At 51.5% G+C, this 21,292-nt stretch overlaps 6 protein-coding genes and 2 non-coding genes across 8 annotated transcripts; 5 read left to right on the top strand and 3 right to left on the bottom strand.

Moving 5' to 3' along the window:
• Positions 1-241: 241 nt before the first annotated feature.
• On the bottom strand, positions 242-3,045 carry BO72DRAFT_53275 (uncharacterized protein). The gene is made up of 4 exons (XM_040950453.1): positions 2,786-3,045; positions 2,293-2,715; positions 1,435-2,148; positions 242-1,341 (listed from the first exon to the last, which is right to left on the bottom strand). The coding sequence occupies exons 2-4, from the start codon at positions 2,611-2,613 to the stop codon at positions 478-480; spliced, it is 1,899 nt and encodes a 632-aa protein (XP_040803150.1). The 5' UTR covers positions 2,614-2,715; positions 2,786-3,045; the 3' UTR covers positions 242-477.
• Positions 3,046-10,598: 7,553 nt separating this feature from the next.
• Positions 10,599-11,719, top strand: BO72DRAFT_467161 (uncharacterized protein; the record flags this gene model as incomplete). The annotated part of the gene is made up of 2 exons (XM_040946819.1): positions 10,599-10,823; positions 10,952-11,719. The coding sequence occupies 2 exons, from the start codon at positions 10,599-10,601 to the stop codon at positions 11,717-11,719; spliced, it is 993 nt and encodes a 330-aa protein (XP_040803151.1).
• Positions 11,720-11,873: 154 nt separating this feature from the next.
• On the bottom strand, positions 11,874-13,597 carry BO72DRAFT_446438 (ribulose-phosphate 3-epimerase RPE1). Its single transcript, XM_040944295.1, has 3 exons — positions 13,073-13,597; positions 12,660-12,911; positions 11,874-12,499 (listed from the first exon to the last, which is right to left on the bottom strand). Exons 1-3 carry the CDS (start codon positions 13,313-13,315, stop codon positions 12,230-12,232), a joined length of 765 nt encoding a protein of 254 aa, XP_040803152.1. The 5' UTR covers positions 13,316-13,597; the 3' UTR covers positions 11,874-12,229.
• A 245-nt stretch (positions 13,598-13,842) lies between these two features.
• Positions 13,843-14,398, top strand: BO72DRAFT_53460 (uncharacterized protein). The gene is made up of 3 exons (XM_040950494.1): positions 13,843-14,065; positions 14,122-14,165; positions 14,215-14,398. The coding sequence occupies exons 1-3, from the start codon at positions 13,879-13,881 to the stop codon at positions 14,299-14,301; spliced, it is 318 nt and encodes a 105-aa protein (XP_040803153.1). The 5' UTR covers positions 13,843-13,878; the 3' UTR covers positions 14,302-14,398.
• A 511-nt stretch (positions 14,399-14,909) lies between these two features.
• BO72DRAFT_53457 (uncharacterized protein) lies at positions 14,910-18,213 on the top strand. Its single transcript, XM_040950493.1, has one exon. The coding sequence runs from the start codon at positions 15,045-15,047 to the stop codon at positions 18,036-18,038; it is 2,994 nt and encodes a 997-aa protein (XP_040803154.1). The 5' UTR covers positions 14,910-15,044; the 3' UTR covers positions 18,039-18,213.
• Positions 18,214-18,768: 555 nt separating this feature from the next.
• Positions 18,769-18,855, top strand: BO72DRAFT_t81. The gene has a single exon. It is a non-coding gene; the product is annotated as a tRNA-Pro (tRNA).
• Positions 18,856-19,127: 272 nt separating this feature from the next.
• Positions 19,128-19,214, bottom strand: BO72DRAFT_t85. The gene has a single exon. It is a non-coding gene; the product is annotated as a tRNA-Pro (tRNA).
• Positions 19,215-19,792: 578 nt separating this feature from the next.
• On the top strand, positions 19,793-21,254 carry BO72DRAFT_53502 (uncharacterized protein). The gene is made up of 2 exons (XM_040950495.1): positions 19,793-20,121; positions 20,181-21,254. The coding sequence occupies exons 1-2, from the start codon at positions 20,038-20,040 to the stop codon at positions 21,210-21,212; spliced, it is 1,116 nt and encodes a 371-aa protein (XP_040803155.1). The 5' UTR covers positions 19,793-20,037; the 3' UTR covers positions 21,213-21,254.
• The last annotated feature ends 38 nt before the right edge of the window (positions 21,255-21,292 follow it).

A 21,292-nucleotide genomic window follows, 5' to 3' on the forward strand; every position in this document is an offset into this window, starting at 1 on the left:
TATAGTGGGTCGGCCAGTCGCCTCCCTGCCTTACCCTAGACCGCTAAGACTAGGAGAGTAAAGCAGGGTGCTTCTGGATATTTCTTCGGGACATTGTATTCAGTAAATCAATATATTCAGGATTCTGTGTCGGGTTGACTGTCTGCTCATCACACATTATGTCGTGGCGCGCCCCCAGGGCGGCCTAGAGGGCGACGAGATCGACCCTTGGTGTCTGAAAGATAAAAGAAGAGGGTAGCAAAGAGAACCCAAAGAGAAAAGAAGAATAAGTGGCGGGAGAAGAGTAGAAAAAAAAATGGGGCTAGGAGAAAGAATCATAGACAAGAAGATCCCGCAAGATAGGAAAATCCAAAAGCCAAAGAATTAGTATCACATCAGGCTGAGATGCCAAGAGATCAAACAGAGAAGATGAGAGAAAATGCCCAAAAATGCAAGATTAATGCTGAGGTGATAAAGAGCGCCTAGCAGATCGCACGATCACACATACGAGTCAATCTCAGGGGGGAGTGTGGCAGATTCAAAATAGCAAGGCGTCGGATCCAAGGGAATCTCCATGCCCATCGCAGGGAACGTAACCATGGGGTCATACCCGTCAATGAGGGCGGTCTCTAAGACTTGAGAAGAAATCTCGTCAGCCGCTGCCAGAGGCAGACTAGAGAATTGTACATCTTCAGCGCCAACCACCAGCGGTGCAGCCGTCAGATCATCCCCTAGTGATTCCTGGTTATTGAAACTCGGAGCGTTGCCCACAACAAATTCGGTCTTCTGCACCATCCAGTGCTTCAAGACGTCCATGGGTGGGTGGTTACCACCCCCCTTGCCGCCGCGCTTCTCGCTATCTTTGCCACGGCCACCCCGACCGCGTTGGCAGGGGTTGAAGTGGGTTCGACGGAGATGAGCCGCGGCGTTATAATTAGCACCATATCTTTTGCCATTGCGGCAGGCCTTGCAATTGGCCAGGAAGGTCTTGTCAGGAGAAATGTCAACACAAACCCAAACCTTGCGAACCACGGCGTGCACCCGCTCGATATGCCGACGCAGCTCGTGCTCCCCGTGGAAGCCGTCCGGCTGATCATTGCACATGTTGCAATACGTTTTCGGGCGCGTGGGCCGCTGGATCGAAGCTTTGGGAATGGCGGCCACCTCTTTAGCCGTCCCATCGGAAGATGAAATCCTGATCATCTTATGCTGCTCACCCACCTTGGGTGGTGAGCTACTCTGAGGCTCCGCTTTGGGAGCAATAGGGCGAGCGCCCTGCACAATCTGTTCTTGGGTTCTGCGCGCTGCTCTGGAGGGCTGGGAAAGGGATGAGGGACTGTCATTCTCAGTAGATAATGAGGGCTTCATCTCCGTCGCTGGAGATGCGGAGAAAGTGGGAATGGGAGAGTAGAAGGGGGTAGAAGAAGGTGCAGAGCAAGAGAAGGAGACTGGGGCAGCGGAGTCAGGGTAGGAGAACGCGAGATCATGAGTGGGATTTTGGTGCAGAGGGTTGAAACTGGTGGGAAAGGGAACTTTCATCGGCGAACTGGAAGGCATGAACTCGGTTGAAGGCACAGAGAAAGAGAAAGTAGAATCAAGATTTGGTCCGGAGGAATCAAACCTCATCATGCCAAACCCCCCGCAAAGCGAGTCTGTGGTAGTACTTCTGCTCATCTCCACCGCGGCCGGATGGTCAACCATCGTGGGGTTTGCCAAGGTGGCGAACTCGGCCATCAGCTCAGGCTGGGCCTGAACTAACTGCGACCTTTGTTGGTCAAATCCAGAGAGCGCGGGATCCGCCGAAAGCGCCATGGAGAGAGCCGAAACGTTTCCTTGGCCTTGGAAGTCACCCAAGTATTGCTTGGCGTACTCCGAGGGGGTATATTCGTTCACATGGTCAAGCCGACGCTGCACGCGCTGAGGTCCATAAGAGTGTCGATGTCCCTTCACATTGGTGGCGGCCAGCGACGGGCGGTGTGAAACTGGCGTTTGCTGACTCTGTGAGCGGACCATGGCCGTTTGTCGCGAGGACCCAGGACCCGAGAAAGTAGCCGCGGTATCCTTCCGTGAATTGGTTCTTGACAAGCGCCGAGCTGTCTCAGGGGCCGCCGGGGAGGAAGCATGAGACAACTCGCGTGTCAAGTCGACGGTCACTGGAGGTTCCGGAGTCTGCCATTTGTCAATCCAGGGACTGTTGTCGGGAGATGGAAGAGAGAGACAGTGAGGTCATGGAGTAACGCGAGGAGAACAGAATGGGAAAGGACGAAGACATGAATAGAAGGCGGGAGTAGAAGACCAAGATGATTCACGTACGGTGACTCGTCGTTTCGGTGGGGGGAGACCAGAGCCAGGGAGAGTCCGGGGGGTATCCTGTCGCGTCCTTTTCCCAGACTTCTCCAAAGCAGCGCTGTCGTCTTCGGAAACACCAGAGCCGGGAACCGGGCGATAGCTGGAGGAGGCATCGAAGGGGGAAGCTGACGAAGAGGCCGTGGTGGTCATGAACTGACTTAACCGCTGACTCCAAAGTTGATTCCGCTCGGATTCCGGAAGGTGGGAGTGTCGAACCAAAAAAGCGTCCCGATACCCAGAGATAGCCCGTGTGAACAATTCGTCGTCGGCCATGGTGCCAGCCATAGTGGGTGGGGAGATCCTCTCTTTGCGTGTCGCCTCTTATCACGTGGGGCAAAGGAGGGCTGCTATCAGTATCAAGTGACTGGAAGGGATAGGAGGGGTTCTCTGCAGAAACAAGATGTTAACAAATTGATCCCACAGGAGTTGAACTGAACAGGAAGGTGATAAATCAGACGAGACTGACTGAATTTTTGAGACAGGTAAGGAAAGACTTTCGCTGATGAGGGCGTGGGGAGGAGAGCGCTGGCGGGGACGAATTCGCGGATGCGGCCCCAGAGAGTAGATAGTATAAAGAAAATGAAGAGAGGATATGAGGAGAAAGCACTCCCGGAAAGTAGGAGTAGATTGCAGGAGAGTAGCAATGTGAGTGGAAAAAGGTTAGGAATATGAGGAGTGGGAAGAAGAAAGATGGAGTATATGAAGAGTAGGTAGTAGGAGGAAGTGGGAGAAAGTATATGGGGATCCCAGATTTATGCGACGAGGAGAATAACGATAACGATAAAGAACGAGGAGATCAGGGAGGGAGGGGAGGTTATCAATTTAATAGAGCATCTACCATCCCCACAGCTTGGGCTTGGTTGACTGGGTCGGGAGAGAGGGTCTAGGGTGAAACTAAGGTTGAGAATTGGGATTGGGAGAAGAGATGATGGAGGAGGGAGAAGAGGATTGCAAAGAAAGAAAACGAGAGAGAGAGAAATGAAAAAAGAGAGAAGTATCGGGAGAGAGAGAGAGAGCTAGAGAGGGAGCGCGCGCGCGCGCAAAAGATCCGTCAGAAGGGGAAGCAGTAAGTTGCAGGTTTAGTTTGGGAGTGCCTCCTCCATCAAGAGGGTTGAAACTGGGCGGGGATCAAAGATGGAGGGCCGGATTGGAGGGCGCAATGGGGGTTCCAGACCCTCTTGGGGGGGGAAGAGGGTGGGCAAAAATCCCTTATCCTTCTGTTTTTGTTTTTCTTCTTTTTATTTTTTTGGGAGCAATAATTTATCCAAATTTTCTTAAATTTCATTTCTATACTACGACTATTCTGGAAAGTCGACTATTTCATTTACATAGTACATACTCGGTTCACTTCAGGAGCTTATTCTTTTGTGGTTGTCTTCCCCATACATTCTTTTACCCGCCCATAGCAAGACAAGCAAAGATTCGTAGGGAGAGACCATCAACAAGCGAAACGAGACAATATTAAGAATAGTAGAGGAGAAGAAGAAAAAGAAAAAGAAAAGAGAAAAAATCATCCTCGACAGTATCAAGGACGAGAGGAACAAATAGATAGACCGGGAAAAAAAAGAAAAGTAATGCTATGGAAACTCTTCCCTTCCCCATAGCATCATGGTGATCAGAACACTAGTGCTATTTAGGCAATCCATTGTTCTAATTGAAGTGGTTGGAAAACTGCCCATGTTCTTGCCATGGATGTTCCTCCCTAGAAGAACTATCCAAAAGAGACTGGATTGGAAAAAGAGTGAGAAAAGAGGATGGTGACACGCTGACTGTTCAACAGAGCCCGAATTGGCCTGGTTACAAGACTGGGTCAGGATACATTGGTGATGAGAGAGAAGACGGATTGGATGGATGGATGGATGGACGAACACGGTGTGCGCCCGAAAGTGAGGCGGCGAACCGGATGGCAGCAGCCTCCACCCGGACCAGCAGGACGACAGATGCGCTGGAGAGACCTGGATCAGTCATCCGAATGGTTGATTAGTTAACTTAGTGCTAGTTTGGTTATGATGGATGGATGCTGTGCACGGGAGTAGATACTGACTTAGTAGGTAGGTACCTAGGTACTAACTAAGATACAGTGTATAGTACCGTGGACCTCATACACCTGTAGACGGTAGTGCTAAGGTATTCCGTATTCCGTACGGGGTACTGTGTGTTCCGTCGAACAATAGGTATGGAGCCAAGTACCTCGGGGCGCAGTACCAAATACACCCATCACCCGGTCTCCATTGCGGGTGGGACGCCCCTACGTCGCCCGCTCTTTTTGCCCACGGAGGCGCCTACGGCGGTACATCGACATCCTTAGGCGTTGACGTACCCAGTACTCAGTCATCTCCGTACCTCACCTGCTCAGGAATCAGGATGCCAGGATAGACCAGCTGCGCCAGTTCGGAACGACTGGACGGCTGCCACGTCGATGCGGGCTACACCCGTTCGGGCAATTTCCTACCCCTTCACCTCATTGGTTTCTTTAGATACTCCCTCACTTAGTGATTGTTCGCTTTCACTGCCACGAAGTAAGCATCCATGGGCTCTATCAAGGGACTGTGCCTCGCTGCCCGGAGACGCACCTCAATTAGTCAGTCTTGTTCCTACCTGCTAGTTTTAGCGTCCGTTGGGAGAGGTGCGCTCACAGTAGAGATGAAAAGGTTCCCTTGATGTTATCATCTTTGGGACGAATATCTTTTACAAAAGTCGAGCACATACCTCTTCCTGAAGCAAGCTGTGCCTTATCCTCCAGGAGCGCTGTACATTCTAGATGAGCCTGCCTATCAGATCAACCTAAGTGGCAGCTCGAGTCGAGCATCATCCGCATCACCTTCAAGAATTCCATCAACGCAAGCCCGTGGTGCTTGTGAAGTTGCAACAAAGTACGGAGTACGTTGCTGGCTAGCCACCAGGGGCAGCAATCCAGGTACTCGAGGTTCTCTCCCGGAGCGAACCCGCGGTACCACGCGGAAATCACCCAAGGTTCCCTCGGTGTTATCTGCACATGGCCGCCCTTCCTAAGAATGATACGATCAGTCATCTGTGACTATCAAATCCACGGGATTCTAGACAGCCCGTTATGGTTATCGGGGAGACCACAGCGGGCCAGCGACGAAAGTCTCTCATGAACTGCCTTCCTGGAATTTTTTTTTTCTTCTCCCGGATCATCCCTGGGCGCCGTAACCGGCCGATCTCCAGACTATGGATCGATGACGGATGAATCAGTCTTGAGAGTGGGGCACCAGAGGAGCCAGGAGTTATGCCACCAATCCCCAATCTAGACAATTACCTATACGATCACATGAGTCCACGTGACTGGTCTCCAGAGGCAGGTTCTCCGCTATTGTACGAACTATCGATTGTCGTCGTGGAGGGCGGTGGACACTGCACTGCGTAGTTACTTGGTGCTGAGAATGAGACATCTCTGGATTTCTCCCTCCTTTGTGTGTGTTGGCGTTTCACTTTCGCAGTAGTAGCATCAGAAGCTCCCCTTCTTCCAGCTGGTACCAATTCTACACTACCACGTAGAACGGGCAAGCTCGAGACAGGTTGAGCTCAAGCGAAGAAAAAAACTGAGTTTGTGAAGTTTGCTCAAACTAATTGATTCTCAAACAGCACCCCGCCCAAAGTTTTTTTCTTTCCTCACCGAGAACTTGATGTCCCCTATTCCTACTAATCTATAATTATCGGCTACTTGGGCGGTCAAGCCGCAATCCCATCGTCCAAACCGTTGTTTCAGCGCCCGCCGCCAACCCATGAAACCCGCCACGAATGCCACCGCTGGTTGTTTGTTTGACTGTTGCGTCCCTGGGAATGGAAATTAAACATGATCCAAGGAGGGGCAAAATGACAACTACTTTGTTGCTAACTTGAACTAGTAGTACATTATGGAGCGGAACGGATCCAGATCAACGGCACTTCTTACGAACCGTGTGGTTTGACTTAAAACGGGCAACAAGAGAAAGGCCTAGTAGGCAAAAACCACTCATGATTCATCCCACTTCCACCTCCCCACCCCTCTCTCTCTCTCTTGCACTTACACCGGCTATTGATCATCGTACCTGAGGACATCCTTTCGTGCAAGTAGCAAGCCAATCAGCGTGTGAGCGCATGGGGCTCTAAAGAGCTTTCAGATTGACAACTAAACCTCCTCTAATTGACACCGGTTGACAAAGTCCAGTCCCCCTTTTCCCACCTATTCGGCGATGACCAAAGTGGAAGAACAAGGAGGGGTGAGGGGTGAGGAATGAGGGGTGACCAACAAAGTTGGAGACTCGTATGCGACAGCTAATACGTTTACTCCACATTTTGCTTCTTGAATTGGCATGAACATGAATGAACAGTGTGATAGTGGGGGGGGGACGAGGGAGGGGTGTGTTGATGGGACAGCATTGTTCCAATTTCATCTGATTGCCCATCAAAGCCTCTCAATCGTAGCACATACTCAGTACTAAGGTATCTAGGCCAGAGACAGAAAAGGAGTATTCATTTACATAGGAGCAAACTATTCTCAGGAGCAACAGAGGCCAAACCCATGAAATTTGTTTCCGGCTGGGCACAGTCTTCTGCCCGATAAACCTAGATAGATTGGAAGAACTACTACGATTTGGTGTTGTTTTTTCTTCATCCCTGTAATCAGGTTGCAGTTCCAGTTCTAACACTACACACGATTAAAAGAAGAGAGGTGGGAACAGCGTACTGTACTCACTCACTCACTCCATACTGTAAATAGTAGGAAGGAACAACAATGGCCCCGGCAAAAATAGTACTGTAGAGAAAAAATAACATGACGCTATCTCATCGGTTCTCTGCAAGAAAGAAAGCACTCCCATTCGACAAGCACCAAAGACGATCGGCGCCGCCAGGCGGGGGCCGCCAGACGGCTTTGGGGTGCGATCGGCGATTTTTGCCCTGAAAGGGGGAAGAAGAACAAGGAGAGGGGGTGGATGATAGGCTGGCATTGATTGATTAACCTTACACTTGGATCAACTATTGTAGGTCTTCACTACGAGTATCGGTGCTTCTATGCAGGATGCACATCCTCCAGTATTAGTAGTCTACTCCGTACTGTCCATCACGAAGTAGAAATGCAACTCTGGTAGCACGCAAGATAAAAGTTTTCAATTTCCTGGTTTCATGCTTGGAAAAGCTACAATTCCAGGATGAGGTCAGGTTAAATTTAGACATGGGAGATTCCAGAGCGGAGGGAAAGTGGGAGGGAGGGACTGAATTGATTTACTTGCTCATAGTCAATGGATTTTGACAGGGGGTCGTCTGATCGGGAAGATCTAGGTGATAGCTGAGTGGAGGTAACTTACCTTCCAGGCTTATGGCTGCCAACTCTCTCCCATGACAACATCTCTTTCAGTCCTCTCTCTCTCTCTCCCCCAACCCCCCTCCCCCCCCCAACTTCCCACGTGCCCAAGCGAAAACTGTGATTATGATGCCTTAACATGAATCCCTGTACAGCCAGGACCACAAGCTCAGATCTAAAGCACGGTATGTCAGACAAACCGAAGTCGAAGACTGCTGGGATGGAATAAGTACTGTACAGTACCCAAATACTTCAGCTACCAACTGGCTAGCCCGCGGATGCCTGAACTGATGCTGTCCATCGACTGACTGACCGACTGCCTTGTCGCTCACTCCGTGCCGATTACCAAGCCAGGTAGGCAAAGTAACCAACTTTGTGGTGTGATGTGTGATGTGTGCTTTGTGATGTCTTTTCCCAAAAGATCTCATTGTACCCGACACCACTACTACGACTGCCACCACCACCACCGAGCCTGTCCGGGCGTCACTTCAAGACCTCCGTTCTAGAATGGCGCTTGAGTCAGCCACTTACTCCCAGTCTCCGTCCCGCTGGCTCGGTCTGAATGGGTGCTATGACCGCTAGCCGTCACGGCGCCCAGAGGCTCTGCTCCCTGCTCCATCGATTCACATCACTGGATACGCCGATGACGCGGCTGATCATACGGAGTGAACTAGAGCTGGCCTCTTGTTTGTGGGCTCTGCTAAGCCTTGCGCCTCGATGAGCAGTGAGCTGCGAGATTCTGTCGCTTCGGCCTCGGTGTGGCTATGTTTATGTCTGAGCATATGTGAAACGCCGCTTCGGCAACTGTAGGCCCCGCTACGTGATTTGTCGTGGCGATGGCCACATAGGCAGCATTCTTGTCTGAGGCAATCGATAGGAAGCCAATGCACGGTACAGCACTTGTGATTGCCGCTTTCCTTGAGCTATTCTAAGGCGATTGTCGGTACTTTGTGCCCCCAGCTTTGAGTGGATAGACGATCTTAATAGACAGTGGTATGCTGTGGTCGACTCGCCAGTGCATCGATAACATCCTGTCGATACGGCGTGAGTTCAGGTGTCCTTTACACTGCAAACAAATTTTCTCGGGTGACGGTCTGCAATACAGCAAGTCATCCTGGTCCCATCGAGCGAGTCTTTTATCTTGACATACTATGGACCAACGGTGCGAGAGGCTTCTAACCGAGCTTCAAATGGCACTTCTACCGACAACACCATTCTGCAGTCGCATGAATGCATCAAAATTCAAGGACCATGTCGAAGCCTCGAAAAATGTGATCGGTGCCGAATTCTGAAGAGTCATATCAACTCATTTCAGGTTGTACTGCAATTGACGGCCACGGTTAGGGAATTCCTATATATACCTGAAGTCAGCTACTGAGCACATCCGAAGATCGCGTGACATCGTCATCTTGTTCTTCGCAAGGTCAATCCCGGCGTCGATTGATATCTGGACTAACCACTGAATCATAACACTGCGCGACGAGTCATGTACAGATAGCGTCGCGGGCGCCAACCATTCTGTGGGACGTTGTAGAATGTGACACTTCGCACAGCGCCATCATTCACATTCGAGGTAGCACAGAACCTGCAATCCCTGCTAACTTTCCAGATGCAACATCAACTTTCTGGGATTCAAATCCCATCTTGTCATCTACAGGGACAGGGATGACCGACAATCATCAGCCTTCCACAGAGTCAGCGTCAGAATGAACAGAAACGCATCTGCCGCCATGTTATTGAACTGTCGAGGCTAGTCTACGGATGTTGAATTTTACCCGAGACCGAGTGGTGTATTTACAATCAGTAATTTGCTCTGAAGTCTTAGGTTTGCATGATGCGATGCACATGCTGGAAGCTACCGACGATCAGTCATTGGATATGAAGTCATGGGTAACCAAAAAAGCGGACAATCAGTGACCAGAGGAGTCAGTGATGGGTCTGAATGACGTCAAGGGCGAAGTCTCTGGAGTGATGGGACATCTTTCTGCACGATGGGGCAGCACTTGCTCGCACTCGATATACTTATATACAAGACAAGTAACCTTGTAGATTGGCAATGAAGCCAGATGACGATTACAAAAAGTATATCAATTCGAGCGAGAGCTCTCAGCGCTGCGACGCAACAACCAAACAACCTACGGCAAGTGGTTAATTGATGGCTCTTGTTCCGATGGCGGTCCGGAAAGCCATCGGACTGACGTCAACTTGCCACTACACGGTGACAGATCCCCCACAATCGGCCAAGCTTGCCTTGAGTTCGAGGAGGTGGGTTAAATGAGAATGCGAATTGCGATATATAGTCGACTGGGCATCCCTTGCCTTCTTTATCCTAACTCCGATTTCCTAATTCTTCCTGGCGCTGTTCTCCATCAAAATAGATGAACTGATATGATCGATCGATCGACTAGTTGGTGTTCACGCAACAAATAGTCTAATCTGTCCTTTTCGGTTTTGAATTAATTCTTTGATCAATTTGATCTATTTCAATAACCTGAAAAGAGAAAAGGGGCCTCCTTCGAACAAAAAGGGTGAAAGGTCCAAAGCACCACGTGATCTTGTTAAAAGGGGCCAAATTCGTGAGCCACGTCATAGCAACTTGGAATAGCCTTCAAGTTTGGTTCAGTTTTCGGTTTGTACGGTACCGCGGCGGTGAAAGAAGGAAAATAATTTGATCGGAGGTGGGAAAGCGTTTGCGTTTGAGTCCAGTTGTTGGAGTAAAAAGGGGGAAAAGAGAACCTTGAAGAAAAGGGAAAGCGGAGACAGTTCAGTCCCAGAAGCGGAAACCGGGCAAGCTGGACCCTCCACTTCATTGACAGCATCGATCATCATCATCTTTCTCTTCTCCTGCGCAACTTTCCCTTCAGCATCATCCACCATCACCACCACCATACTCTCAGCTCAGCTCGCTTCTATCGACACGCGTACCTAAAAACAGACCTTCCCGACTTTCGCTTTCCTCTCCACCATGTTCGAAGACTCAGACAACAATCTATACCTCTTCACCTCCCTTACTGCGGGGTCATCGCACATCGTCACCGCAACGGCAACCCTGGAGCGGATTCTCAAAGCCAACAAGCTACCATTCCTGGCCATTGATGTCGCAACCAACGATGTAGCCCGCAAGCTCTGGGGTCGTCGCGCCAAGGGCAAGAAGCTGCCGGGCCTAGTGAAATTTGGCAGCGTTATTGGGGTATGTACCCCGCATAGCTTCTGGCCACCGCGGGGGGTGGCGGGCATTACGCGCCTCCCCCTCTTTGCCCCCTTTCCCACCCATCTACTAAACACAACCGACTGAAGACTAATCGTCTCATACTATAGGATCTAGAAGAGGTCGAAGACTGGAACGAATATGGCGAGCTCAGAATGCAAATCAACAATGTCCAACCCATGGATAGCATCTTCGCCTCTGGCACGGTCGCGCAATCCGAATCCACCACTCCCACCGTCTCTACACCTACCACCGAAACTCCCGCCGTGAAACAAAGCACCATCAAGATCCAGAGCCCCCCTGCAAAGGAGACTCCGAAGGACGAGTCTGCTACGGCTGCCATGCGCCTGGCCAGTGAGGAAGCTGCTGCCAAGGCCAAGGGTCACCCCACGAACGGCGACGCGAAGAACAATACTAAGTTTAACAGCAGCAACGTTTCAGCTGCTGCTGCCGCCGAGCAGAAGCCGACCGAGCCTACTGCGACGACGAGCGTGGACACTCCTGCTGGGAAGGAAGACACTGCAACTGGAGCCGAGGCTATCGAGATACCCGCCACCGAGGAGACCAGACCCAAGCGACCGCCGTTGGTAGTTCCCGAGTTGGCTGCAGAGTCATCTGCCAACATTCGCGCGGATGCCGCTGTAGTCGAGCACCATCGGGGGTCGATTGTCTCGGCCACCTCTCCCGAGGAGCAGGCCAAGGTCGCCCATGATCTGCGCAAGTCCATCTCCGGTGGCCACCAGGAGCTGCTGAACTCTCTCCGTGAGGATGTTGCGGCCGGAGCCAACCAAGAGGAGACCATCGAGGAAGAGCCCGAGGTTGGCGAGCAGAAAGAGGCGGCATCGGCGACGGCGGAAGCCACCAAGGATAGCCACTAGACCAAGCGAATGTTTATTTGTGGGTTTCTGTCGCAGGACGATAGCATTTTAGCTCCCGCCTTTGTGCATGTGTCACCTTCTGCATGATCGCTTGAAACTTTTACATACCATGTACAGATACCAGACTTTATTCTCTTATTATTGTTTCCCCTTTCTTGTTCCGAGATTGTATGTTTGACATTGTCTCATCGTTATCATCGACGGAAATTGCAGATGGTCATCAATTGCATGCCTCCAGGCCTTCACACGTAGCTCTAGGAATTTCGCCTATTATAATCTCATAACTCTTTACTTCCACATCTCCGGGTCAAAGCATACTGCGACGGGTTCCAGCAACAGAACTAAGTAAGAACCCAGAAAAAAGAAAATAAACAATTAGAAACTCGAAACCCAATTCAAACAAGAGAAGAAACATTATGCTAATGGTATATCCACACACAAGAGAGAAAGATAATGCCAAACGACTTCTATTTCAACACCGAGGGAGGGGGGGGGATTTGAAGGTAATATTTACTCGTCTTCTTTCCTATACTTGTTCACCGCCTGGCGCAGCTTCTCGATGACGTCGGCGGGATCCTGGGCGCCGAAGACCGCCGACCCCGCGACGATGACATTGGCGCCCGCCTCGGCCGCCTGGTCGATCGTGCCCACGCCCAACCCGCCGTCGACCTCGATGTTGAGGTCCGGGTAGCGCTCCCGCAGGGCCTTGACCTTGGGCAGCTCCGAGGCCATGAACTTCTGGCCGCCGAAGCCCGGGTGGACGGTCATTACGAGGACCATCTGTTTTTGTTCTTGGGTGTTAGTCTTGGGTGAGCGATTTTGGGTTGCGGGGGTGCGGTTGTTGGAGGGAGGGAGAATGGATGAAAAGTTTGAAGGGGATGAGGGTTTATGGTGGAGGGAGATTTTCAAAAGTGCATGGCAAGGTAGGGACCAAACGCACATCCGGCTTCTCCTTCGCATCCTCCGTCTCCAGAATCTCCCAGAGCACATCCACGGGGGTATCGGGCTTGATGGCGATGCCGGCCTGCATGCCTTGCTCGTGGATGTAGCGGATCAGCTCCTTGGGGGAGGTGTGGCGGGTGGTGGTCTTGTCGGCGGGTTCGGTGGCCGCGACCGAGGAGACGGCGGCTTCGTAGTGGAAGCAGTAGAGGTCGCAGCCGGCCTTTTGGAACTCTTTGACCCATTTGTGGGGCTGTGTTTTCGGGGGTAGATGTCAGTGATGGGATGATCTTGATTTGCGTTCGAGGGGTATAGGGGGAGGTAGGAGAGTGGCTTAAGGGGGGGTGGGTTGATTGTTTTGTTCCTTTGGCAAGGTGTTTTGGGGATAGGTTTGGTTCAACAAACTTAACTCACCTCCGCAATCATCATGTGGCAGTCAAATGTTCCCTTGCCGTGAGCTTCCGTGGGACGGGCGACATGGGATCGGATCGCAGAAACAACAGGGGCTCCGAAGGTGATGTTGGGGACGAAGTGGCCGTCCATGATGTCGACGTGCAACCAGTCGGCGCCCTGGGCGATCTTGGTTGAGCATTCGCTGCCCAGAGTGCCGAAGTCGGCGCTCAGAATGGAGGGGGCAATGATCGCGGGGGGGCACATGGTGGTTGTTGTTGGTTGGGATCGGTCAATTGAATGAGGGGGTGGTAGTAGAGAGGGGGGGGGAAAGAGATAGGTGGGTAAGAAAGAGGTTTAAGAATCGTACGGTATACAAGGAGGAGAGGAAATAGTATGAGGGGAGGTGTGGGGGGGGAAGAAGAGGGGCTAGCTTTAGATGTACTTATTTCTCTGTCATTTCTATAAGAGATAAAGCGGAATTATGACAGACTACTAGCGATCAATTGGATCAATGCTGGAACTTTCTGACAGACTCCGGCAAGAAAGGGGAAAACCCGTGTGGATAAACTGGCCATTACTCGAGGATGACTTCCGTAGGGGTCTCAATCAGCTCCATCCGGGCAAAAATTGTTGGTGGTCGTTGATATCATCTTCCCTGCTTCGGTCGACGTCAGTCCGGGGAGCCCGATTGGGAATGATATCACGCCGATAAGGGCTAGGGCAGGGGATTACACGTGGCAGACTACTGGGTACGCAAGCTTGCAGCCAGGTCGAAGCCTGACTGCCTGATCGCCTTACTGCCTTACTGCCTGAATTGGTGGATTCAAATGTCACGCTCCAAATTAGGAAAGGTGTCGGACGGGGCCCGATTACTTGCTCCATACGTTCCTCTTTTCCTTCTCCCAATGTCACTTCGTCATCTGCATCTTCCCTTCAACAATGTCGGTCGGGTGACTCCCCAGCGCTTCCTGCTCAACTGTCCGAGCCAGGATCGTCCTTGTTCTTCTCGCCTGGGTGGGCATGTCGTGCTTTTCATTATGCGTCGCGATGTCTGATAGGTCGGACGACAGGGCTCCTCAGAAGGGCGTCAAGCCCAGCCTACCTAGAGGACTCAGTACGGAATACAGTCTTCCCTTTCCAAGTTTTGAGTTGACGCTCGGCAGAATCATAATATCCTTCGCTTACCTCAGTTCTTGGATGTCATCACGAGTTCATTAAATGCGGGTCTGCTGAAGACACTGATCGCTTGAAGCGAACTCCGACTATCACTGGGCACCATCTGACCACCGCATCCCTAGTCCGGAGCTTCCTTTCTAAAGATAGTCTCCCCGGGCGCTTACAACCCGCCAATCATGCGAAGCTCCCCTCACCACTCCAGAGCTCCTGTTCGCCGACAGTCATCTTGTACAGGCATCAAGAACCTTGTACCATCTGATTGGCACAATGAAGCTCCCAGACCATTCTGTTGTCGCCCATCACAGATGGTCGCCCACTGAGATTCGTCCTTGCCGAAGCGCCGACTCGACCAGCACCAATGATAGTATCTTCAGGCTGCCTACCTGCAGGGATTTCGGGTGCTTTGTGCACAATGATGCAGTAGTTCCTGCATCTTGGGTGGCAGGTGTGAAGAGCACCGCGTTCGATCTCTCGCCTTCCCCTCCTTTCGGTGGTCTATTTATCAGTGTCCTGCGCTACCGATCGAAGATGATGATCTTCACCTAACCTTTTCTTGTCTCTTTGGCTATAGCTTCGTTTTTTTCATTTCTTTTTGCATCGTTTGCTCGTGCCTTAAGCTCTGGAAGCTGGGCCGTCAAGCGCTCCTGTCATTAATCACGTACTCGTCGACCTGTTGATCGGTGTTGAACGCCGCTGAGATACCCATAGAAGGCTCTTGTGGAGTTGATGGTTTGGTATTAGCCTCGATCTTGTCTTCGCACCACCTACTGTAATTGAAACCTTAGAACCTGGGAGCATATCTCACTACTTGAGCATTATGGCCGACATGCAGTACTCTACCGCCTCAGGTTGTCCACCCCTACGGCAGGTCCGGGGGACTCGACTCGATACTATACCTGAGGACTATCGCGAAACACAATACTCGGTACAGAAGGAGCAGGTCGCATCCGCTTCTCAGAAACCTGCAACAATTCCCCGACTGAAGTTGAAGACTAGCGGTCTATCGTCAGGGTTTCTGAGGCCGAATCGATTCTTCTCACCGATATCTGCCGGTTCTGTGTCATCCTGCTCGGACACGGAGTGGCAACAGCAGATGAAACCCTTTGAAGACCTCTACGATGCCACAGACGAGGAGTCGGTAACGAGTGACGAGTGTACTTCATTTGCCAGCACTCGGCCGACAAGTTTGACAACTCCAACGACGCGAAATTCCATGCTATCGCCAATTTCTCGTAAGCGCTATCCGAGTTTGGCCATTCCACCTTCGCCAGTGTGGCCATCATTGCAAGGTGCTTGCAAAAGCTCCCCCATTCCTCCGACGCCACCTTCCAAGATACCAGTTTCTCCGGCAGCTCTGTCAATGCTTGGTCGTTCTGTTCCTGCCGTGCATGCTCCACCCTCCCTGGATGGAAGTATATCCTCGGATCAGGTGTCGAATTTAAGCGCTCCCGCTACTCCAGATTTACAGTCAATCCCTGATCAGGACTGGGTCCTGCCAGGAGTTCATGTTCGACCAGACTTGGAAGATGTGGAAGACGTTGACCTCCCCGCACTCGATGCAGATCCAGATGTGCAGAGCATTGAGATCGCCTTCGATGCTGCTAGCGAAGATTTAGCTCAGGTCTTGGGCCGGTTTCCTCGCATCCCCGGTCAAGTGACGCCGCCTGCCTTCGATATGGACATGGAACCGGATTTGGTGCGGGGAGATACGCCGTCGGACACAGGAGTACATCTTCCCGAAGATGCCTTGGAAACTTTACGGCACCTGTCACTCAATAGAGTGCCAGATCCTTGGGCCGAATCATCCGATAGCAACGACGAGATGTGGCAAGTTGAGACTCCACCTCAACGCCCTCGTAGTGCTGATGGTGTAACTCCTGCTTCTGAGCTTTCCGGTTATAGCTTCAGCAGGTTGAGCATTCCGTCTCCAGGTGGCTTCTTTGCTTCGTTAGCCCCACGTGCCCGCCATACCTGGGCGATCCCGAACGGAAACAAACCACCCAACTCTGCCACTGCTGAAAGGTTCTACAAGCTACCTTTTACCCGCACTGAGGGAGAGATTGTTGAGCAGGTCATTGATTATCCGGAAAGAGCGACGGACGAGGAGCTAACAGCAGTATATGATCCAAGCGGTCCACCAACTGCTATTAGAATCCCCGCGGAGCATGCCATTGAGCCTCTTGGCACGCTGAGGAGTCCCGTGAGCACGGTCGCTGAGGAGATGAATCACGATCAGATGCCCGCTCCGTTGACAGATCAAGCCGAGCGAGATGAAGACTATGAAGCTGAACTCAAGAAGAAAGCGATGTCAGGCTTGGATAGGACCAGTGTTTGGCTGGCAGCTCAAGCTTCTTACCTAGCAGCCTTGAACGAGACAAACCCCGCCAATTCCATCGACAAGGAAAGTGGCAGCGAGATTGAGGCTCGTCAGAAGCCTAGTCAACAAGCTCCAAGCTCTCTTGCCCGCAAGAGATCGGTCAAATTCACTGGAGTTCTTCCCGCTGCCCCCAGTTCGCAACCTTCCGCTTTGGCAAGTAAAGATTCGATTTATTGGAGAGGGTTCCAAGCTCTACGCGATCAATCAAGCATCAAGGATATTCATGTACATCAACACGCTCGCTTTGATGCTGTCCAGTCTGTTCGTGTCGGTATGCCCGGCTTACACGTTGACTGTTTGACGGGAAAGTACGAGTTAATTCCTACTCAACGTCCTGCATACAAAGGACCCTTTTCGATGGCACCTCGCAATTCGACACTCGACTCGGCTCGGGTACAAAAAGCTCAATTCTCCATAGTGGAGAAAGAGCAGTTGGTGCTGTCGCAGATCCGTCAGGCTATGTGGGCTATGGATGCACTGAGGTTTCTCAATGGCGGTCGCATGCTTGTCAGTCCTGCATCAAGAAAGCTTCGTGGCTCCAGCCGTTCGCCAAAAAGGTCAACAAATGCGAATCAATGCAGTGTTCGGGTTCTGGATCTTGGAGGGCATGCGTCGTGTGAATGGGCGTGGCAATTTGCCTATGACTATCCTAATGCCAAAGTCACAACGGTCTACACTGGTTCCCAGGAGGTCAATCGCGGCATCAAAGGACCTCCCAACCACCGACATGTTTCTGTTTCACAACTGTGGAAGCTCCCCTTTCCCGACAACAAGTTCGATGTGATCTCAGCTCGTTCGTTGCCAGCTCTGCTGAAGAAAAAATGCCCGAGCGGAGAGCTCCTTGACGAATACGATCTGTGCCTGAAAGAGTGCCTTCGCTGTCTCAAGCCCGGTGGCTATCTGGAGTACTTCGTTCTAAATGCTGAGATCTTACACGCTGGCCCTCAGGGATCTGCCATCTCGGAGAAGTTCGTTGCCAATCTTCAGGCCCAAGGATATGATCCGATGCCGACCAAAAGCTGGCTCGGACGCGTACAGCAGCACTTCACCGACATCAAGCGAGCCTGGGCCTTCCTACCAATGGGGATCGAGCCCACCAAGACTGAGCCACCCAGAGAGACGCCGGATCCGAGAGTCAAGAGTCTTGCTGGAGATTACGAAGCGATACAAGGTCCTGTCGGTAGTACTGCTGACATTGCCAGTATCACGGGGCTACTAGGCGGATGGTTTTGGGAACAGTGGTGTGTCAAGCTGCAGCAAGAGATCGGAATCGAGCGGGAGAATTTACTCGCAGGAGTAGGCGCTGTGTTCGATGAGGGCCGCAAGAACGGAGCAGGCTGGACCTGTTTATCCGGATGGGCGATGAAACCACGGCGCCAGAGACGTCGTGGTGGTCAACCGAAGGGCAGGGGGGTGAGGAGCCCTTGCATGTGATTCTTTCCTTTTATTTTGGATGTAGACCCAGGAGGTTCATCCGTCCTTCTTGATACCCCCTATCTGCCCTGGTCGGCGAAAGTTAATGTAATTATCGTGCCCCTGGAGCCTCTCCATGACGATGGTGAGCTTCAGGCGTGCTTTCTTATGTATGACGTGTTGATGGTTGGATGTGAAGAGAATGTTTGGGACGGGTACCCTATCTGTCCTAATTCCGAAGCGATGTTAGACAATTAGCCTATAGCCACACTGACAGGAAGTGATGATGGTCGCCTTAACAATAAAATCTCCTCTTCGGAGGCTTCCAATTCTCGTATACTTGAAACGAAAGTTGTCTACAGTGGCTGCATCAGGTGTGTATTGCAGAGTCTACAAGTAGGCGTGCTAGGGTACTAGGCATAATAATCACGACTTCTCTGCTTGAGCTACTGTGCCCCCCAAGGATATATGCTCTCCCGGGAGCCCTGCGCGTGCTCAATCGAGATGCGCGCTGGCCGGTCATTTTCAGGAGTGGGAGATGATGAAAACAAGATGCTAACGACGATTGCAACTAGTGTGACATATCTCTTTGTACCATGTATTGGGAGCTAGAGGCATGAGCAGCTCAGGCTGCGTTGCATGGAAAAAGATGTCAATGCGAGAGAAATGAAAAGGGTGGGTGGGGTGCAGCGTGGCGCAACATGATTGCAGGGGTCTTACAACGTGCTGCCTGATGTAATCCACATCAATAGCCCGGATGGTCTAGTGGTATGATTCGCGCTTCGGGTTCAGTACTTGAATATGCGCGAGGTCCCGCGTTCGAATCGCGGTTCGGGCCCATTACCTTTGTTTTCTTTTGTTGCCGAATCTCCTTTTTCTACACGAAGAAAGTGGAAAACGCACCCTTTTTTTTTTCCTTACAGGCGCCCGGCCAGAATAATGATCATGAGGCAAAAACATAGTGGATGAAACACCGACTAAGGCGCTGCTAACACCACCAGTTGCAAAGCAGGCGCTCGATTTTGATAAGCACGGCTGGAAAAAAAAGGTAGTAGATCCAGCAAAACCAATAGTAATGTTTGATTTGCCAAGAAGCAAAAAGGATATATGGGCCCGAACCGCGATTCGAACGCGGGACCTCGCGCATATTCAAGTACTGAACCCGAAGCGCGAATCATACCACTAGACCATCCGGGCTGTGATGATGTCATGATCTATGTCTTGCAAACCTCATTCCTGCGAACTTACAGTGTGAAGATAGAGCTGCACTCCCAGTGCAAGTAAAGTGGTCCATGTTTACTCACATTTGCAATTATTGGTGTCAGGCTCAGTGCTGGTGTCCTTGGCCCCATGATGGACTTTTTATCTTCAGGGAAACATCGTAGTGGAGAGGAGGGGTGCAAGGAGGGGGGAGAGGGCAGAAGCCTGCAATTGATCACAGGAAACACCTTCGACAAGCCTGGAGTCGTTTCACTCATTGGCCAAATTTGCGCATCCTGCCGTCCTGGGTTGTCTCCAGGCACGTTACTCCATGTGTTGCCTATGCGCTAGGATAAGCTGTGTGACTGAGATCGAGGTGAGTGGAGAGAAGAAAATGCTGCAATAAGGACCGCTATTGACGTTTATAGAGATCTCGGGCGCACGCTCTTCTGCCCTACCAGCAAGGTCCCTGGCAATATGATACAGTGTCATTCGGCGAGCTGTGCTGTGCTTCCTTGAGGAACAAGAGTCAGCATGGGAACTGCAGAGGCTTTGCTAGTGGTTGGTGTATATACTCGCCGATGGGAGTACACAACATGTTGCCTGCGATCTTCTATCGCCATTCCCGGGTTTTCCCCGGTTGGCGATGGAGAATAAAAGTCCCGTCGAGTATCACTGCATGTCGGTGGCCTTGCTGCGTAACTTCCCCATAAGAAGATTGGTTGTTTCATATATACCTGTCATGGCTTTCTCGAGCTCTATTGCAAGTTTGGACAAGATTTCGACATGAGCATTGCACGCTTTCCCGATCCCCATAGCAATGAAGTCCACAGTGCTCGCAATAATCATTCCAGGAGTCCTGGGGTTTAGGGCCGAAACAGGCGGTTTATTGGAGGAAACTCTGGTATGCTGGCAGGCACGAAGCACTAAGTGCTCTTTAACTGACTCCAGGACCGTCGACAGAATCTACCCCTGCCTATGATCCAGAACCTTTCAACGTCCAACAGCTTTGTTCCTAATACCACAAACTCATGGTGGTCATCCTCCTACATTCATGCATCTAACAACCATGATTACTTGATCGTCTCCCAATGTTTGCTGATGAACGCTGGCTTGTACCGGGGCTCCATCCTTGATATCACCGAACCGAGCTTCTATCGCCAATTCGAGCGTTTCGCAACTGGCCCCCTTACAGATCCAGGTCTGAGTAGCGGTGGCATTCTCAACATCACCTTTGAGCAGTATGGCTTCCACACGACAAATTACGACGATCCACTCCAGGAACTACGCACCTGGAGTGCCGTCGAGGGCGTGGAGTTCGACATACGATTCCATCTCTCTACGCCCGTGATACTCAACGGCGGCACCGGTCTCTTCCAATGGGGCTCCGAGTTGACCCACGAATGGTCCATGCCTGCCGGTCTCACGCTGGGCAGCTTCGTCGTCAACGGCTCCCGACTGACCATTGATCCTACGCGGTCCCTAACCTGGTACGACCGGCAGTTAATGTGGCCGAATACACTGGCGAAGGTGGCCAACAAGGCCAATTGGACGTGGTTTGAAGTGCACCTTGACGACAACTCCCACAACAACAACGCGCCCACTGGCAGAGCCGACAAACTGTCGATCTGGGTGTGGGACACCACCGACCATCGCCGTACGCAGTTTGCAACGGCCTGCCACCGCCCGGGCATTCACCAGGTCCTGCCTGTCACTGCGTTTGTCCCATCTCGAAGAACCTGGACCTCGCCGGCTTCGAAGGCCACTTACCCTCTGGACTGGGTGGTTACCCTCTGGGATGGAACTACGCTGTCGATCTCAAGCGTGCGACCGGACCAGGAGCTTTGTGATGCAACGGGGCTCTCGCCTACATACGAGGGTTATATTCAAGTCAATGGTTTTGATGGAGACGGTCGAATGATCTCTGGGTATGGTCTGGTTGAACAGGTTCCCGCCGGGTTTCTTCCGGCCATGACGCTGTCGAGCGAAGAGTGATGATATTGGGAAATTCCCTTTGTGTATGTTCTTGAGTTAGCTGCAGCTGGTATGCTGTGCATCTGATACTGGTTGCCTGT

Source organism: Aspergillus fijiensis, assembly GCF_003184825.1.
Source record: "Aspergillus fijiensis CBS 313.89 unplaced genomic scaffold BO72scaffold_14, whole genome shotgun sequence".
Taxonomy (NCBI): domain Eukaryota; kingdom Fungi; phylum Ascomycota; class Eurotiomycetes; order Eurotiales; family Aspergillaceae; genus Aspergillus; species Aspergillus fijiensis.

Coding starts and splice junctions, on each gene's coding strand:
- BO72DRAFT_53460 (XM_040950494.1), top strand. CDS start 13,879: ATGTCACGCTCCAAATTAGGAAAGGTGTCGGACGGGGCCCGATTACTT. Junction 14,066..14,121: donor TCCTTGTTCTTCTCGCCTGG/GTGGGCATGTCG, acceptor GTCGGACGACAG/GGCTCCTCAGAAGGGCGTCA. Junction 14,166..14,214: donor CAGCCTACCTAGAGGACTCA/GTACGGAATACA, acceptor GACGCTCGGCAG/AATCATAATATCCTTCGCTT.
- BO72DRAFT_53457 (XM_040950493.1), top strand. CDS start 15,045: ATGGCCGACATGCAGTACTCTACCGCCTCAGGTTGTCCACCCCTACGG.
- BO72DRAFT_446438 (XM_040944295.1), bottom strand. CDS start 13,315: ATGTGCCCCCCCGCGATCATTGCCCCCTCCATTCTGAGCGCCGACTTC. Junction 12,912..13,072: donor GCCACATGATGATTGCGGAG/GTGAGTTAAGTT, acceptor CCGAAAACACAG/CCCCACAAATGGGTCAAAGA. Junction 12,500..12,659: donor ATGCGAAGGAGAAGCCGGAT/GTGCGTTTGGTC, acceptor GAACAAAAACAG/ATGGTCCTCGTAATGACCGT.
- BO72DRAFT_53502 (XM_040950495.1), top strand. CDS start 20,038: ATGAAGTCCACAGTGCTCGCAATAATCATTCCAGGAGTCCTGGGGTTT. Junction 20,122..20,180: donor GTTTATTGGAGGAAACTCTG/GTATGCTGGCAG, acceptor GACCGTCGACAG/AATCTACCCCTGCCTATGAT.
- BO72DRAFT_53275 (XM_040950453.1), bottom strand. CDS start 2,613: ATGGCTGGCACCATGGCCGACGACGAATTGTTCACACGGGCTATCTCT. Junction 2,149..2,292: donor CACCGAAACGACGAGTCACC/GTACGTGAATCA, acceptor GACAAATGGCAG/ACTCCGGAACCTCCAGTGAC. Junction 1,342..1,434: donor TCTCCTACCCTGACTCCGCT/GCCCCAGTCTCC, acceptor ACGGAGATGAAG/CCCTCATTATCTACTGAGAA.